Genomic DNA, 18,006 nt, shown 5'->3' with positions numbered 1-18,006 from the left:
CTGCCATATGGAACATTTTTCCTTTTTTTGTGGAGTGGGGTAGATGCTGTGAAATCAAACAATAACAGTGTGTCACAAGTCTTAAAAGGATGAGGACAGCTATTCATTAGAGGATAAGTACCAGCATGCCACCTTAATATTCTATGCATATGCTTTCCATGAGGGCACCTGGGAGACAGGGTTCATAGTTCACCTTCCCCGGGAGGCCGTATCAGGCAAGGGCATCACATGACTTCCTCTCTCCCCATCCCCCACCCACAGCATACCCAGTACAGGACTAAATACAAGATGACAAAAACTTCCTAACATAAACACACATATGAACTGAAAAATGTACTCTTCTACCGAGAGAAACATGCTAAATGCAGAGGCCGCGATGTGACAGCTTGAGTCTGAGCCCCAGGCCCAGTGATCGGGCAGAAAAGAGATAACTTTGTTAACAATCTGCTGTGAGAGGCAAGAGAAAAGTCAAGGTACTGCCTTGACCCTCAGTTTCTCCATATGTGAATGGGAAGGGAACTGGAAAAGAATAACCCAGATGGAGAAAAAACAGCACTCACAACTCTTCCTCACCATCTTGCTCCTAATTACTCCTAGTTCTCTCGGGTCTCCCCAGAACTCCAGCTGTGCCAACACACGTCACCTCTGCTCTCTTCCCATTATCCCCACCCTCACCCCACCCCCAAATAGTTATAGCTCACATGTGCACAAACCCATTTCTCCTTAGCTCAACTAAAACAGGCTGGAATTTTTCAAAATGAAATCCGTTAAGAAGCCTAAGGGAAAACACAGCTAAAATAAACAAAAGAAATACATGGGCCAGGCACGGTGGCTCACACCTATAATTCCAGAACTTTGGGAGGCCAAGGCCAGAGGATAACTTGAGGTCGGGAGTTCGAGACTAGCTTGGCCAATATGGTGAAACACTGTCTCTACTAAAAATACAAAAATTAGCTGGGAGTGGTGGTGGGCGCCCGTAATCTCAGCTACTCTGGAGACTGAGGCACGAGAATCACTTGAACCTGAGAGGTGGAGGTCGCAGTGAGCTGAGATCACGCCACTGCACTCCAGCGTGGTGGACAGAGTGAAACTGTGAAAAAAAAAGAAGGAAGGAAAAAAAGGAAGGAAGGAAGGAAGGAAGGAAGGAAGGAAGGAAGGAAGGAAGGAAGGAAGGAAGGAAGGAAGGAAGGAAGGAGAGAGAAAAAGAAAAAAGAAATACATGGAAGCCTTCAAAGCACCCTCAAGGAACACAGATTGGTGCTCTACTGGCACAGCTTCTTAGTCTTACAAGTCCTGGGTCCCTTTTTCTTACTCTGTCTAGCTTGGATGCCAACTCAAGCTACCTGGGTACCAAACCTGAGAACCATTTAGGTAGGCACTGGTGGGCTCCCACTCCCTCCTAGTACTTGCATCATAGTCTTCTTCTCACTGTGAGATCCCAGGATATCTCCTCCTCTGGCCCTGGGATAGTTCTGCTTCAATTCATGAAGCCACCCTGGCTCCTAGATAATGTAGCACTTCATCTCTGTACCAAAGATCCTTATCCTGAGCTGCGGTCTGCACTCTATTGACCCTGCAATTGCTTCTTTTACCCCTCCTAGAATTCTCAGTGGTTCCTGGCGCCACAGCTGCCCCCTTTCACATTGCATGTTCCCCTAAAGCAGGGTTTTTTGTTTGTTTGTTTTTTGAGACGGAGTCTCGCTCTGTTGCCCAGGCTGGAGTGCAGTGGCGCAATCTAGACTCACTGCAACCTCCACCTCCCAGATTCAAATGATTCTCATGCCTCAGCCTCCTGAGTAGCTGGGATTACAGGCACACACCACCATGCCCGGCTAATTTTTGTATTTTTAGTAGAGACAGGGTTTCACCATGTTGGCCAGGCTGGTCTTGAACTCCTGACCTCAAGTGATCCACCCACCTCAGCCTCCCCAAGTGCTGGGATTATAGGTGTGAGCCACAGCGCCCGGCCTAAAGCAGGAATTCTTGGTTGGGGGGGGGGATAAATGTATGTGCTTCAGAAGATCTATGAATCCCTGAAATTACATCCAAAACTATGTACATGTACATGCATATAAGAGCATTTTTATGGGGAGAAGGTTTACAGCTTTCATCAAAAAACCAAAAGTGCCTCTTGAGCCACTTGCTCAAGCCCCCTCTCACTCTGTGGAGTGTACTTTTGTTTCAATAAATTTGTGCTAACCAGGTGTAGTGGCTCACACCTGTAATCCCAGCACTTTGGGAGACCAAGGCGGGCAGATCACAAGGTCAGGAGATCGAGACCATCCTGGTCAATGTGGTGAAACCCCATCTCTACTAAAAATACAAAAATTAGCTGGGTGTGGTGGCACGTGCCTGTAATCCCAGCTACTCGGGAGGCTGAGGCAGGAGAATCACTTGAACCTTGGAGTCAGAGCTTGCAGTGAGCCAAGATCATGCCACTGCACTTCAGCCTGGTAACAAAGCCAGACTCTGTCTCTAAATAAATAAATAAATAAATAAATAAATAAAATGATAATAAATCTGTGCTTTCATTGCTTCAGAAAAAATGTGTTGGTGACCACCTCCCCCAGATAAGTAATAAAACCATCCTCTTGGGAACAATACAGCAGGACCTTGGTAACAAATCCTTCCGCAAATGTGACCCAATGCAGTGAAGGACAAAGTCTATTACTTTAGACTGTTGCTACACCTGCCTTACTAAATTCACAGAGTAGTCATGATCTCAGATTCAGGATCTCAGAGAGAAAAGGCTAGAAGTGATTATTATCTGCAACTACTATTATGATTCCATTCTTTTACTGATTAGGGCCACCCACTACACAGCAGCTTGCCAGCTGGTTGGGAGACTCACCTATCTCCATTTCTATGAAAGCTGCTTCATCTGGTAGCGCCCGAGGAATCACTCCAGGGTCACTGAAGCTGGTCCTCAACAGTGTAGCCATGGAGAAAAGGAAGAGCATGGCAGCAAACACAGGGATGGCCGGAGACAGCTGAACAGCCAGGTAGCGGCACCTGAAGAAAGCAGGTAATTCAACATTTAATGATACCTACCCTATATTGATCTCCAATTGTTACCAGTATGTCAATCTGGCCCCCACAACAGAATCAGCAGCACCTCAAGGGCAGGGACCATGTTTTTTCTCTTGATTTACCCAAAACTCCTGACATATGGCTCTACCCATAGTAAGAGCTCAACAAATAATTGACTGCTGCCACCTATAACATGCAGAAGACAGTCTTGAGGACACTCTCTTACCCCCAAGTCCAGTCTATCCTATCAGCCCACCGGGAGCTACATTTCCTCTACCTCAGGAAAGTTCACACCTGCTAAGAATAGGGAAGCAACTGAGCCTGGATTTCTAAGCAACACAGGTTGATCTCACTCTGGGAATGTCCAGGGCTTTTCATATCCACTGATCTGGCATTCAGGCTGAGCTTGATGAGGAGGGAGAAAAGATGAGAACCAACCAGAAAGCAGGTTCACAGTGTCAGAGAGTATCTCCGCATGCTTCAAGACCAATGAAAACCTTCAGGGCTGTTGACTGACTCTGCAACATCCATTCCTCTGGTCTCCTCAATTAGCTCAGCTAATAAGTGACTAATGACCATCAGCAAGAAAATAAGAAAATCGTTTCTCCTTAGTACCCCTCCCCAACATCATGTTCACTCCCCCCTTTCCTCATAATGCACCTGGCAAGCTATTTCTCCTTCTCTCTGAATATCCCAACTCTACTCATCTTTCAGGTGCCAGAGACATCAATATCATCATTGTCATCATTGCAACTATAATTTATTGACGGCTCTCCATAAGCCAGGCACTGTACTAAGCTCTTCATCTACATTATCCCATCCAGTTCTCACACTAAATCTATGAAATAGATTCTACTATACCCATCTGATACATGAAGAATCTGGGACTTAGAGAATTCTTACTTCCTCCAAAAGGCTTATGCTAAGCTGCAATAATCTCTCTCTTCTCTACTCCCTGTGGTCCTCACTTCCAGAGCCTTGCATTATTTCCTAGCTATTTCTCAGTATGTTGATGGCATCTCCCTCAACCGGACTTCCTAAGAGCAAGGACCTAGTTTTATTGGACTGGGAATGCTCGGGTTTGAATTATGGCTCTACCAGCTCCTAGCTGGGTGACTTAGTTAACTTCAGTCTCCTTATCCATAAAATGAGGATAATAACAGTGCTTGATGAAGTCACTGTGTGGATCAAATGCACTAGTATAAAGTGCTTAGAACTGCACTTGACACACAGTAAATACTAAACACTAAGTAAAATGTTAGCTATTAACATTATCACCACGATTCCGTATCTCCCAGAGCTCTAATATAAGTAAGGGAACAAAGAAGCTATCAATAAATACTTGTTGATCTGAACTGAATTTCAAACAAAATAAATAGGAATATGTGAGGAGAGTTATCGCTGACCTATTTTTATCCTCCTCCTCCTGAGGCACATTTCTCCTTGAAAACAGAGTTTTCACTTGGAGGCAGACTATAAGTGGAGGAGCAAGGAGCAGAGGGAGAGGAGAGAAAGTAAGCTAAGAAAAACGCTTACCTCATCAGCATGAGAAGTAAGCAAGCTGCTGGCCATTCAAAGCAAACGTTTAACCCCGGTTATATATTCTCTGCAGCTTCGGAACAACCCCCATGAGGTCCTCCCCTAGCTCCCTGCCACACACACAACTGCATGGGGGGACACAAGCCAAGTTTTATATTAGGCTAAGCAGTTTTCGATGAAGGTGAACATATGTACTGAACCTGGAGGATGATTTTAGTGACTTTTTTGTTTGCTTGCTTGCTTATTTTTAACAAAATCCTTCATCTTAGGTTGCTCTTTAATGATTTACTTCCTTCTCCTAAAAGCCAAGGGTTGGGGGGAAAATTGGAGAATTGAAGGATCTGGCAGCTGAGTTCAGGGTAATTAAGGTTCTTACATATCACTAGCTTGTGGATTACCTTATTTTCCACTACTCCTTTTCACTGGTACAGATTAACCAAAAAGGGAATTCAGAAGCGAAAATCACCTCCACTTATCAGGAACCCAAAGGATGCAGGAGAAGAATGAGGCTTCATTTCATGAACAAGCAAAGTGAAATCACCACACTAACAGCAAATAGGAATCTTCCTGGCCACTGCCCATCACTAAGATCATTCTTGAAAACAAAGAAGTAATGTCTCCAGGACTCAAACTGCCCTGGATGTATCATCTCCAATCAAAAGCCTTAAAAAATCAGATCTATCTGATTGGCCACCAAAGAGAGTTTAATTTTTTTATTAAAGGGAAAACATACAGAGTGAGTAGAACAGCAGCAAAAAATTCTAAATTAATGCTGCCCCGCTGCACAGAAGGACCCAAGCTTAACTAAGTCCAGTTCCAACACCTGCTTGTAGGCCAGACAAAGGACAACTTAGACTTGAACTACGCTACGCCATCAAGGATAAAGGTCTCTGTAATCTCCACACAGAGCATCTTCTGCACCTGCTAAAACAATCCACTCTGTATGTCAACAAGTACACAACAGGCCTATTGTATTGTTCTCCTCCAGAGATGAGGCAATTGGCAGCCAGTCATCTCTAGTGAGTGGGTGTGGCTGTGAAGCCAGATGTGGGACCAGCAGGCCTTTCTACTCTGAGTAAGGGGAAACTTCGAGCGCCAGCCACTACGACTATTGTGAACTGCAACCCATAGTGTTTGTCTTCAAAAGTTATGATAAAAAACCCACCAATACCCCTGGTGGGGGTATTTGGGAAGGGAGGATTGGGAAGATGTTTGTCAAAGGACATAAAATTTCAGTAAGGAAGAATAAGTTGAGATCTATTGCCCAGCATGAGGACTATGGTTAATAACGCTATATTGTATACCAGAAAATTGCTAGGAGAGTAGATTTTAAGCATTCCCAACATTAAAAAAATAAGTATGTAAGGTAATACATATGTTAATTAGCTTGATTTAACTATTCCAAATGTATACATGTATCGAAACATCATATTGTATACCATATATATATATATATCCTTGTGTGTGTGTATATATATATCTTTTTATATATGTATATTTGTGTGTGTGTATATATATATCTATATATATATATAGATATATAGATATATTCAACTTTTGTCAATTTAAAAATACTTCAAAAATATCACCCTAGGCTAATCCGATAATTGCTATAAGCTGGAAGTCTGTCTCTGACAAAAATAAGCTATGTGAAAGTTTGGTGGTAATTCCCAATACAGACCTCCAAAGTCAGGAGTATCCTCAAACATCACTAACTTGTCTTAGATAAAGACTAGATCAGTCAAGCACGGTGGCTCACACCTGTAATCCCAGCACTTTGGGAGGCCAAGGTAGGTGGATCATCTGAGGTCAGGAGTTCAAGACCATCCTGGCCAACACGGCAAAACCCCATCTCCACTAAAAATACAAAAATAAGGCCAGGCACGTTGGCTCACACCTATAATCCCAGCACTTTGGGAGTCCAAGGTAGGCAGATCACAAGGTTAGGAGATCAAGACCATCCTGGCTAACACGGTGAAACCCCATCTCTACTAAAAATACAAAAAATTAGCCGGGCGTGGTGTTGGGCACCTGTAGTCCCAGCTACTTGGGAGGCTGAGGCAGGAGAACAGCGTGAACCCAGGAGGTGGAGCTTGCAGTGAGTGGAGATTGTGCCACTGCACTCCAGCCTGGGCGACAGTGCAAGACTCTGTCTCAAAAATAAATAAATAAATAAATAAATAAATAAATAAATAAGCCGGGCATGGTGGCATGCGTCTGTAATCCCAGCTTACTCGGGAAGCTGAGCCAGGAGAATCGCTTGAACCCATGAGGCAGAGGTTGCAGTGAGCTGAGACTGCACCACTGCACTCCAGCCTGGTGACAGAGCAAGACTCCATCTCAAAAAAAAAAAAAAAAAAAGACTAGATCAGATCTGTCATCCACAAATATAAACTGTTTTTGAAACTCCCTATATCACTCCTCGGAATAATAATATCCATATACTTCTTAAAACAGAACTCTCCTGTATTCAAAGTACCAAGAGGCCTTTCTCCTTCCTGGGGATTAGAGTTCCTTTTCTCCCTTATGAATTTTATAAATGCAACCATGTCCCAACTAAGTCTTCATTTCTGCCACCTGAAGAGACATCATCATTTTAAGCCATCCTCTACTGACTTCTTGACTGTCCTCAGGCTACCATAGCTGGACTAGACAACTGGAATCCCACATGTCCCCTCAGGCGGCACGGTGGTATTGACCAGCAGTAACCATCAGTGCCAGGCTGGGCTCATGTGTCATGTCCCATCCCCCATCCCTAGCATGCTAGTTCACTGGAGGGATGATGGTAATGACACAGACTTCAATTCACATGAAAACACTCAGAAGAGATTCATGAGTAGAATGGGTAAGAATCTAGACAGAGAGCTATGCCTTACAGATTGGCAGCTTGGATTGGTGTTCTGTACAATACACTGCTTCTAAGTCTCCCTAATAGCTTTCTTGCTATGTTTTTTGGTTTGTTTGTTCTTTTATCAATGTAATCATTCAGCCAACAAGTATTTGTTGGTTTAACAACTAAAGAACAAGGGAAATAGGAGTTAATTTTGTTGAGGAAAACATAACTGACATATGAAACAGCTAAAGAATAAGATGACTGATAATCAAGTGTTAGAACGGTGACTCAGCCTCTATGGGCTGTAAGTGGTCAGGGAAGAGCTCTGTGGGGGAGCTGCTGGCTGCTTGAAACTGCTCCAGTAGCAGCTGGTAAATATGGCTTTAAGGAGGAAGGCCCAAGGATCAGAGCCCCACGATACTCTTTGGTCACACATGAGAGAAATAAGCCTTTGCTATAATACCTCCCTGATATAGATGGCCATCTGTCCTCTTACTACCTACCTGCTACTGACTGAATGTCTATATCCCTGCAAAATTCATATGTTGAAATCTTAACATCCAATGTGATGGATTATGGAGGTGGGGCCTTTGGGGGGTGATTAGGTCACCTAAGGCTCCACCCTCATGAATGGGATTAGCATCCTTACAAAAGAAATCCTGGCAAGCTCCCTTGCCCCTTTGGCCATGTGAACACACAGAGAGAAGACAGCCATCTATGAACCAGAAAGCAGGCCTTCATCAGTCACCAAACCTGTAGGCATCTTGATCTTGTACTTGCCAGCCTCCAGAACTGTGAGACACAAATTTCTGTTGTTTATAAGCCACCCAGTCGATGGTATTTTCTTACAGCAACCAGAACAAACTAAGACACTACCTCTAGAACACAATAAACATGTAGAACCACCCATAAGACTGTTCCAAGATTTTTCTGATGACCCTCAGAGTCTGCTGAGAGGGGAAGTTTCCCTTAACACTAAAAACATAATTTACAATCAGCCTCCAGATTTACTTCTATGTGAAGGTCAGAGAAAAATGTACAACCCTCTTTTGCTCCAGTAGCAATAAAGAAAATTAAACAAACAGGGACATTTTCAATTCTGAAGTGAGAAGCCATCCTCTCAACAAAATCTCTATCCAGGCAAACCTGCTCAGTGGTTTTCAAATTTCAATTATAATAGCAAAGTTCAAATTTCAATTACAATATACCCCTGCTCGAGAACTTAGAACCATTCATTGCTGCCTATTACATTATGTCCCAAACTCCACAGGTCAGTATTCCAAGGCTCTCCATTAACTGGCCTTATCTAATCATCATCATAAGGCCCCTGTCTTCCCCACTCCATTCCAGAAACATCCCACTAATTAATTACCCTGAATTAGCTAGCTTCTTGCTACTGCAAATAGCCTAAGGTACCTCCTTTGTTCTTAGCACAATACCAGCTCCAGCATCTCTGAGGAGAAAGATTTAGGAGTCTCTTCTTTCCCTCAATAACATCTGAACTGATGTCAACATGTTGGGAAACATCCCTGTTCTCTGGGCTTGCTTTTCCCAAAACAGAGGATCACTCTATTTAATTAAGACTCATCCTCAAAAGATGGGAGAGGCATTCAGTGGGGACTGACAGTGTGAAACTCATTACCACAAAAGGTAATAGAGGCTGAAAATGTAGAGAAATTCTGAATGACAGAACCATAAAGAATTATTAAAGGAGCCCGGTGTGGTGGCTCACATCTTTAATCTCAGCACTTTGGGAGGCTAAGCCTGTTGGAGCACTTGAGCTCAGGAGTTCAAGACCAGCCTGGGCAAGATGGCGAGATCCTGTCTCTACAAAAAATACAAAAATTAGTCAGGTATAGTGGCTCATGCCTGTAGTCCCAGATACTTGGGAGGCTGAGGTGGGAGGACTGTTTGAGCCCAGGACGCAGAGGATGCAGTGAGCCAAGATCAAACCACTGCACTCCAGCCTGGGCAAGAGAGGGAGACCCTATCTCAAAAAAAAAAAAAAGAAAGAAAGAAAGAAAAAAATGAATTATTAAAAGAAAGCAAACTGCCACCAGGTGCGGTGGCTCATGCCTGTAATCCCAGCACTTTGGGAGGCCGAGGCGGGTGGATCACCTGAGGTCGGGAGTTCGAGACCAGCCTGGCCAACATGGAGAAACCCTGTCTCTACTAAAAAGTACAAAATTAGCAGGGCGTGGTGGCGCATGCCTGTAATCCCAGCTACTCGGGAGACTGAGGCAGGAGAATCGCTTGAACCCAGGAGGTGGAGGTTTCAGTGAACTGAGATCACGCCATTGCACTCCAGCATGGGCAACAAGAGTGAGACTCCGTCTCAAAGGAAAAAGAAAAAAAGAAAAAAGAAAGCAAACTGTTCAGGAGACACAACCCAAGGAACTCTTGGGAAAAACTCTTTCTCAAGGAACATACTTTATCAGGAAGTTAAGTTTAGCTAAGTGCTGTAACAGATTGATATCAAAGAGGCAACTATGCCTTTCTAAAACTCATTTGGTTAGCCAAGTCACAGACAGAATCCAAAGCTAGATAAAGCCAAGACTGACCTCCATAGAGTCATTCTCCAGAGAATGTACTCTTCGTGAGCACAATATAGTCACTTTTTCCTCTTCCCAATCTCACATAAGGATGCTCTTCAGGAACCTGGACCTTGTCACTGTGGGCACTAACATTCTGGCATGTCAAAGTTTGGCTTTGGTCTACATAGTCTTGTGTCTCCTCAAACCTAGTAAGTTCATATTATCAGGTCTGCTTTTTCTATTTCACCTGTCTTCCAGACACGCCTCCCCTTTCTTTTTCTTTTTTTTTTTTTTTAGATGGAGTTTTTCTCTTGTTTTGTTGCCCAAGCTGGAGTGCAATAGTGCAATCTTGGCTCACTGCAACCTCCACCTCCCAGGTTCAAGTGATTCTCCTGCTTCAGCCTCCCAAGCAGCTGGGAATACAGGTGTGCACCACCACGCCCAGCTAATTTTTTGTATTTTTAGTAGAGACAGGGTTTCACCAGGAGTTGGCCCAGCTGGTCTTGAACTCCTGACCTCAAGTGATCCACCTGCCTCAGCATCCCAAAGTGCTGGGATTACAGGCATGAGCCACTGCACCCGGCCCACGCTGCCCCTTTCATCAGGATAACTCACTAAGTAACAATGTATGGAGCACAAATTGCTCGATTCTTCTCCAAGTCATCCTCATCTCGGCAGCAGGGACCAGGAGTGGCCACAGCAGTGATGATCCCTCATTAACTCACAAAGCTCCTGATAGGCTTCCCTGTTCCTGCAAGGCTACCAGAAATGCCATGCTGCAACACCATCAATTCTCTGCAAAGATGCCTTCACTTTCTAGGAGCATAAGCTTGGGAGACCCCAAGAGCCTAGATGCCATTGGGTAACACACACACTAGCTCGCAAGAATCCTGAATATGCTGGTCTAGTATTTGGTACTATGTACACTTTACTAAAGCATGTGGGTTTGAATGTCTTCAGGATTCCATAGCCAAAGGATAACAATGAAAGGTCGAAATTAGAAGAAAAAGCCCTGAGACAGTATAGAGACATTGGCTGGCCAACTCATCTTGATGAAGGAACCTCACTTCTGTGGGCCTGGTTTCCTCACCCACACAAGAACGGAGATAGTCTCAAAAGTCCTTTCCAGCTCTACCATCCTATGATTCTGCGGGTCAAGATTGTTAAATTTTAAGTACATCCAGAATGTTTTAATTCAGCAACACTTATTGGCCATCTACTCTATGTAAGGCATGGTAGAGAGCACTGTGGGGGCTACACAGCCATTGAACATAGTCTCTGTCCTTGAAAGAGACTAGCTGTAGGGGACAACAACAGTGAGAAGTGTAATCACCATAGAGCTCCAAACTATAAGAAATGTCATGTGATTATCTGTTGAATGAGTGGTGTGCACAATTAGCCCAATGAATGCAGAAATTACTGGAAAGTTTTCATGAAGACTCAAGAAAGAATTTGAGGGAGGGGTAGAATTTGGATACGCTAGACAAGTATTTTTTGTATTGATTACTATTGATTACTAAACAGTGTTGTAAAGCTGTTTTCAGTTCATCCAATTCAATGACTCTTCTGCCAATATATACATCAAAAGCTCTAATGGGGACCAATCTGACAGAACCTGGTCTGACAGTGCCTTGATAAGATTTCCTTCATATACAGAGGACAGAGTGAGACCATAAGCACTGATTATAGCAGTAAACTGCTTCTGCTTCAGGGGTCAAGAGTCACACAGTCATTCTTGCCACAAGGAAAGTCTGAGGACTTTGGCCCCACTAGTGGCCTGCTCAGAAAGCTAAAAGAGAAAGCTGGAAGCCAATTCCAGGAGTCAGTGCACTTGTTCCTTTCTCCGGGATCACATTTTATCAGGAAGTTGAATTTGCCTGAATACCTCAATAGCCTTTCAGTAGCTGGATGGCTCCTAGGTTGTCAGTGTCATTCTGTTACAGTGTCCTGACACTTCAGGCCAAGCTGGTAGCTATGTGTTCATCGCACAAGCTGGATAGAGCTTGAGCAGAAAGAAGTGAAAATTGTTCATATGCTCAAAGCTGAAATTGGCAATACACACTCACATTTCTTAAATACCTCACCCTAAGAATTAATTAGAAAATCTTTTTTCTTTAAGCATTATACCATTTTCACTCTGCTTTTAAGTTTAAATACGTTTGCCATGAATACAATTATATTTAAATATAGTAACCTACTGGTAATCTATAATCTCCTTTCATGTGTATTTGAGTCTTCCAGACAAACACAGAGTTATACAGTTATACAGGTTCTTGGAGTTGCAAGAGGCTTAGTGAATATTTGGCCAAATTTCTACTCTGTGACAGCGGCCCTGAGAGAGACTCCCCAGCTTCTTCAGAAACACTTCTAACAGGCCAGGCACAGTGGCTCATGCCTGTAATCCCAGCACTTGGGGAGGCTGAGGCAGGTGGATCACTTGAGATCAGGATTTCAAGACAAGCCTGGCCAACATGGTGAAACCCTGTCTCTACTGAAAATACAAAAATTATTTGTATTTGGCAGGTGTCTGTAATCCCAGCTACCCGGGAGGCTGAGGCAGGAGAACTGCTTGCACCTGGGAGGCAGAGGTTGCAATGAGCTGAGATCATGCCACTGCACTCCAGCCTGGGTGATGGAGCGAGACTCTGTCTCAAAAAATAAGTTTAAAAAAAAAAAAGAAAGAAAGAAAGAAAAAAGAAACACTCTAACAATACAGAGCTAACTGGCCCCAGGGTGGAACAACCTTTTTTTGTTTTATGTATTCAATCTACTATCTGTCCACTGAAAATTACAGGTCACTCATTTGAAAAGTCTTCTAGAAGATATGTAAAGGCATAATCCAAAAATAAAAGGACATCTGCCAGCACTGCTAACACTGTGCGTTCTTCATTAAGGGGCACCCACATGCCTGACCAGACTCCTCAAGCCATCTGGCTGGCCCAGAGCTGTGCTGCAGGCAGCTATAAATCAACTCACACTTGTTCCTAAGCACCTGCTGCAAGCAGGACCCTGCTACTAAAATGCAGCTCCAGATGTGCCTCAAGAGTTGGACTATCTTCCCACAAGGCAAAAATGCAGCAGCCAGAGGATGTGGAGTCTCTACTCCTAGACAATGTAAGGATGAAAATAGATTACCATTTGTCTATTCAGATACCCTCACCTGCCTGAAGGCAGGGGGCTAGATCAACTGATTACCTGAGGTCTCACTAAGTTCTTTTTTCTTTTTTTTTTTTTGAGACAGAGTCTCACTCTGTCACCCAGGCTAAGATCTCCGCTCACTGCAGCCTCCACCTCCCAGGTTCAAGGGATCCTCCTGCCTCAGCCTTCTGAGTAGCTGGGACTACAGGCGCACAACATCCACACGGGGCTAATTTTTGTATTTTTAGTAGAGATGGGGGTTTCACCATTTGGCCAGGCTGGTCTCAAACTCCTGACCTGACCTCAAGTGATCTGCCTGCCTCGGCCTCCCCAAGTGCTGGGATTACAGGCATGAGCCACTGCGCTAAGTTCTAATACTAATAAAGCAGCCCACATTCTGCTCCCCAAACCGTGCCCCCACTATGTGGTGGACAGGAATTTATAGACGCCAAAGAAAAAGGCCGACCAGAAGGAGACTTCATTCCTCAGAGGCATGCTGGTGTACCTTGTACCACCTGTCACTGGCTAGGCACAACGCAGCCACCACCTAAAGTGTCTATGTGTTTATATATGACAGACACACACACATACACAAGCACGCACATTCACAAACACAAATTCCGCCATTCTCAGTACAAAGTATTCATCACCAGGGTCCTCTCCTCTTTGGTCACATTTCCACCTCCCCACTCTACTCCTCTGCTAACACATTTACTTCCTTCTCCCCTCTTCTTCCCACTACTCCCTCCTCCAGCCCTATCTTCAAAAATATTTAGTCTTTCACACACACAGCTGGTACTCAAGGAAGTTTTACAAATAACCTCACCCTTCAAAATGCAAGAAACAACCTGGGGGGAGGGGGAAGTCATCATGGTGGAAAACTCAACCTGCCTCTGTCAAACAGCAACGTGGCTAATTAGAAGCTTCATCCCACCAGCGGTTTTCTTCAGAGGCCTGCAGGGGCCTCAGTGGAACAGATTCCAATAAGATTCTTCTGCTGGCTCCCAGATACAAAAGGGGACAAATGGCAATAGCTCCAAATTTCAAGTACCCCTGGCCAGTCAAACCAGAGGTTTCCTGGGCCCAGAACTACCAACTAACTCAAAGCCTGGGAACAAGGCTCATCTCTGTTTGGAATGGTTGCAATAATAAAAATTTAACCATGGGGGTGGGGGTGGGGACAAAAAGAGAAAAAGGGAGGAAGAATGATAAAGAACAGAGGTCAGCTATTCACTTCCAAGAAGAAGCAGGGCAGGAATGAGGCAAGGAAAACTTGGAGAGAAGGGTGAGGAGAAGGAAAAACGATTTTTAATACTAGGAACTTATGCCTGCCTGACTACACATGCTCACTGGTACCACACACAAGCACGTGCATGCACACATGCACGCACACACCCTCAGTCAGGAAACTCAAACTGGAAAGCAAGTAAGAAGCCTTCAGCAACCTGCCTGACTTCGCTAAACACTTCACAAAGTCAGCAGTAGCGGCAGCAGCAGCAGCAAAAAGACCTTTAACAAAGAGTTCCTCTGACCTTACTTTCCCAGCCCCGTTATATACTGGGTCCCCCTCCTCCCCCTGCTGTTACTCAAGCCAGCTGCAACCATCCAAAAGTCTGGCAAAGCAGCCCAAAAATCACTCTGGGTGCATTGGGAAAGCCTGAAGCCCTCACAGAAGGACAAAAAAATGAGCCCCAAGGGACCAGAGCTCACTTTACTTCCCCACTAGGCTGGCCAAGGTGCCCCCTCCTATCTCCCATGGCCACACCCCAGCATGAGGCCTCCATTTCCAGGTCACCCATGTACATACACCATAGCAGGCTCACGTCAGGTGTGGCTTACAGTCCACACACACACCTCTTGGCTCTCAAAGGCCTCCTCACAGTAATCCCAAAACAATTAGCACTGCTCCCATCCCTAGAGTGTAGAGCATTCTCAGCACACCCAGGAGACACGCCACAGTGCCCTAGAATCCAACCGGCCACCTCCCCTAGAGACGAGACCTACACAGACTTCAAACAGTGGCTCGAGTACAAGGTATTACACCACAGAAAAAAATCACTCCAAGGCTGGTACCAGGCATACACAGAATATAGAGTTGTTTACATTCAGTGATTTTGAGGGAAAGAAAGAGCAACTCACTTCTAATAAGCACGTATGTGCCACGCACACAACTAGTATGTGGTCCAGCTGAGGCTGGAACTAATCCGTAGGTTCCCAATTCAGTTGGCTTTTCACCGTAACAGCTAGCTGAGAGCTGAGCCTTAAGGAAACAGGGCCCAGAATAACAAAATAGGTGAGGATTGCTGAGTGATGTAACAATGAGGGGTGCCCTTAGGTTTGTGTGCAGGGGAGGCCATCTGTCATTCAGCTTCTAAGGAGACCACTAAAAGGGAGAGGTGAGTAATTAAGACAAACTTCCTTATTTCCCAAGTCTATCAAGGATAGCCCCAAACCAGTACTACAAAATTGGTATCAAAGGTATTGGTCTTTTGGGGAAGCACATACTCTGTGATGACCATGAAGCAATGAATTCAGCTGGCATCATCTACAGACATTGCTCAAGAGGATGCTAAAGTCATCCAAGGACCAGCCCCAAACTCCCCAGAAAGCGGGTTCTCCCCCTAGACCCAAAGTAACCATAATCAGGCAACTCTACTCAACCAAAACTCACTCAAAGGCGAAGAAGAGTGTACATGTCCCCAGGATGAGGAAAAGGGTCAGGTAGAAAATGCCCTTTTGCCGGGCCATCATGACCCGGCCATCACAGCAAAAGGTGTTCCTGCCTGGGAGTTTCTCCCATTTCCGTGTCACCTTCTTTCTCACCACCATCACAGACATGATTGGAATTCCTGCTCCAAAATGGGTTTTGCGATTACACAAGAGAAGACACAGAGGCTGAGCCCAGCTTTGAAATCGCGTTGCCTGCTATTCCTGCCGCTGGGTCAAACATCATCAAAAGTCCAATTGCCAGCCCTAAGAAAAAGCAGAAAAAGAAAAAAAATGAGGCAAGAATAAAAAAAATACAGTTCAACCCTCCTTTCCCAGAGACAGAAAGTTGAAAACTGACTGAAGGGGTGGGGACGGGGAAGTGGGGAAAAGTTTATTTCCAATTCGTGTTTGTTCTCTACAAGAAGATATGATTAAAGGTTCTCAAATAAGGAAAAGGGCTAGTATTTCCTCTTAAATAAGCCTCTATGCTTCCAATCTAATGCTGGTGATCTGATCATCACAGAACCTTGGAACTAGAGAGGATTTTATAGGTGATCGTGCCAATTATTAATACTTTGTTTTGTAAATGAGTAAAATGAGGACCAGAGAGAGGAAATAACTTATCCAGGGCCACACAGCAGCAATGCTGATACTGCTAACTTCAAGTCAAGGGCATGTTCCACTATGCCACAATGTTCTTTCAACATCATTAAAAGGACTCTAAAAATAATAGTAGAGTTTCTGTCCTTATAAAGCCTCCCTCCCTTCCTCCACTTCACCTTCTTTCTTCAATTAGCCACTCGAATATGAATCACAGCAGGGAACAAGTCACCCTCTGGCAGGGCCGGGAGGTTCTGGACGCTCTGTGCACATACGTGCATTGTATTTACACAAAACAGATTTCCCCTCATCAAACCCTCTGCAACTTCCTGAGTCCGGGAAATGAAACAATCTGGCTGGTCTAGCCTAACATTTGTGGGAATCATAATGAAACCACATCAGAGACCTGTAGGTGAAAGGCTGACTTAAGCAGGAGAGATTCTGGAATGGTTGGTGACTGCTGATGGCTGGTTGGGGGGTGGGGAATGGCAGCAGCTAAGAAAAGTCACAAGGGCGCTTTCTGGGACATGTCCTAAGTACCATCTCTACTCAGCATCCTGAATTCCCAGGCCCAGCCTTTCTCAGCCTCTGCCACCCTTCTCCTCCGCTCAGGTGTGGTGCTGTGGCCTCTATTTACCGACACCACATGCCCCACGCTGGCAGGACTGAGGCGGAAGCCTGCAGCCCGACGGACAGAGGGAGAAACAGCCAACTCGAGATCATTCCCGGGCTGGAGAGGGCAAACGTCCAAAAACAGCCTAGGAGCGGAGCAGGGAAACGAGAAGGTAGAAGGCTCGGGGAAGGGGAAGGGGGCCCAGAGGTGCAGAGAACCCGTCCTTTGTGTAAAACTAACCTGGAAGATAATCTCCTCCCGATAAACCGGCCCAGCGGGAGAAGGGAGACCACGAACGGGGAGCCGGCCTGGAAGAACAAAGATCAAAATCCGTCGGGAAGCAGCGACCGGCTCCCCAGCGGGGGGCCGGAGGCCAGAGGCAGGAGATCGGGGCCGGGCCGCGCGCGCGGCCTCGCGAGGCCCGCCCTGCCTCTGCCACGCCGCGGACCACCGCCCCAGGCAGGTTGGGACGCGCGCCACATCCACACGCACACGCAGCCACACGCTCGTACACACTCACACACGCCCCGCCACGTGTAGTCACCCCGGGCCAGGGGCTCGGCGGCTGCCGAGTTGAGAAGGGCGGTGCCGACGTCCCCGCGTCCCCGCGCAGCGGAAGGGGAGGCAGCCCACCCTGCAGACCAGCCCGGGAGACCCCCGCCCCCACCCCTCGTTACCTGAACCACGGAGACCCAACTCGGCCGGCAGCTGACGGCAGGAAGCGGACCGTCCCAGGGGATCGCGTCGGCCGCCAAAGGTGGCAGCGACTTCTCCTCCCTGGGCCGGGAGGCTGTCTCCTCCTGACAAGGGGCCCCAGTGGTCGGGGCCCTAAACCAGCTGTGGCAACCGCCCACCGCTGGCCAAATGGAACGCTCCTCACGTCACCAGGTCGCTCCAGTAGTTGCTCGCCCTCTATTGGCCGATCGGCCTCGGCGCCTCCGCCCCGGCCGCCCCTATCCCGAACTGCCATTGGATATGTCGAACGCCACTCGACGATGCCTCCGCCCACT

At 45.9% G+C, this 18,006-nt stretch overlaps 1 protein-coding gene across 2 annotated transcripts in view; it reads right to left on the bottom strand.

Moving 5' to 3' along the window:
* Window positions 1–17,862, bottom strand: part of LOC105468461 (zinc finger DHHC-type palmitoyltransferase 9) — a 39,559-nt gene extending 21,697 nt beyond the window's left edge. Inside the window, exons 1-4 of one of the 2 annotated variants that reach the window (XM_071088881.1) lie at window positions 17,674–17,862; window positions 17,237–17,304; window positions 15,886–16,047; window positions 2,852–3,012 (exon numbers count right to left, since the gene is read on the bottom strand). In XM_071088881.1, coding sequence (XP_070944982.1) covers window positions 2,852–2,960 — 109 coding nt within the window. In that variant the 5' untranslated portion in view covers window positions 2,961–3,012; window positions 15,886–16,047; window positions 17,237–17,304; window positions 17,674–17,862. Of the gene's footprint in view, window positions 1–2,851; window positions 3,013–15,745; window positions 16,048–17,236; window positions 17,305–17,673 lie in introns of both variants that reach the window. The other variant, XM_071088880.1, reaches the window with a different exon arrangement.
* Between the last annotated feature and the right edge of the window lie 144 nt (window positions 17,863–18,006).

Source organism: Macaca nemestrina, chromosome X (genome assembly GCF_043159975.1).
Source record: "Macaca nemestrina isolate mMacNem1 chromosome X, mMacNem.hap1, whole genome shotgun sequence".
NCBI classification, from domain to species: domain Eukaryota; kingdom Metazoa; phylum Chordata; class Mammalia; order Primates; family Cercopithecidae; genus Macaca; species Macaca nemestrina.
This window is presented reverse-complemented; position numbering and strand designations above follow the sequence as displayed.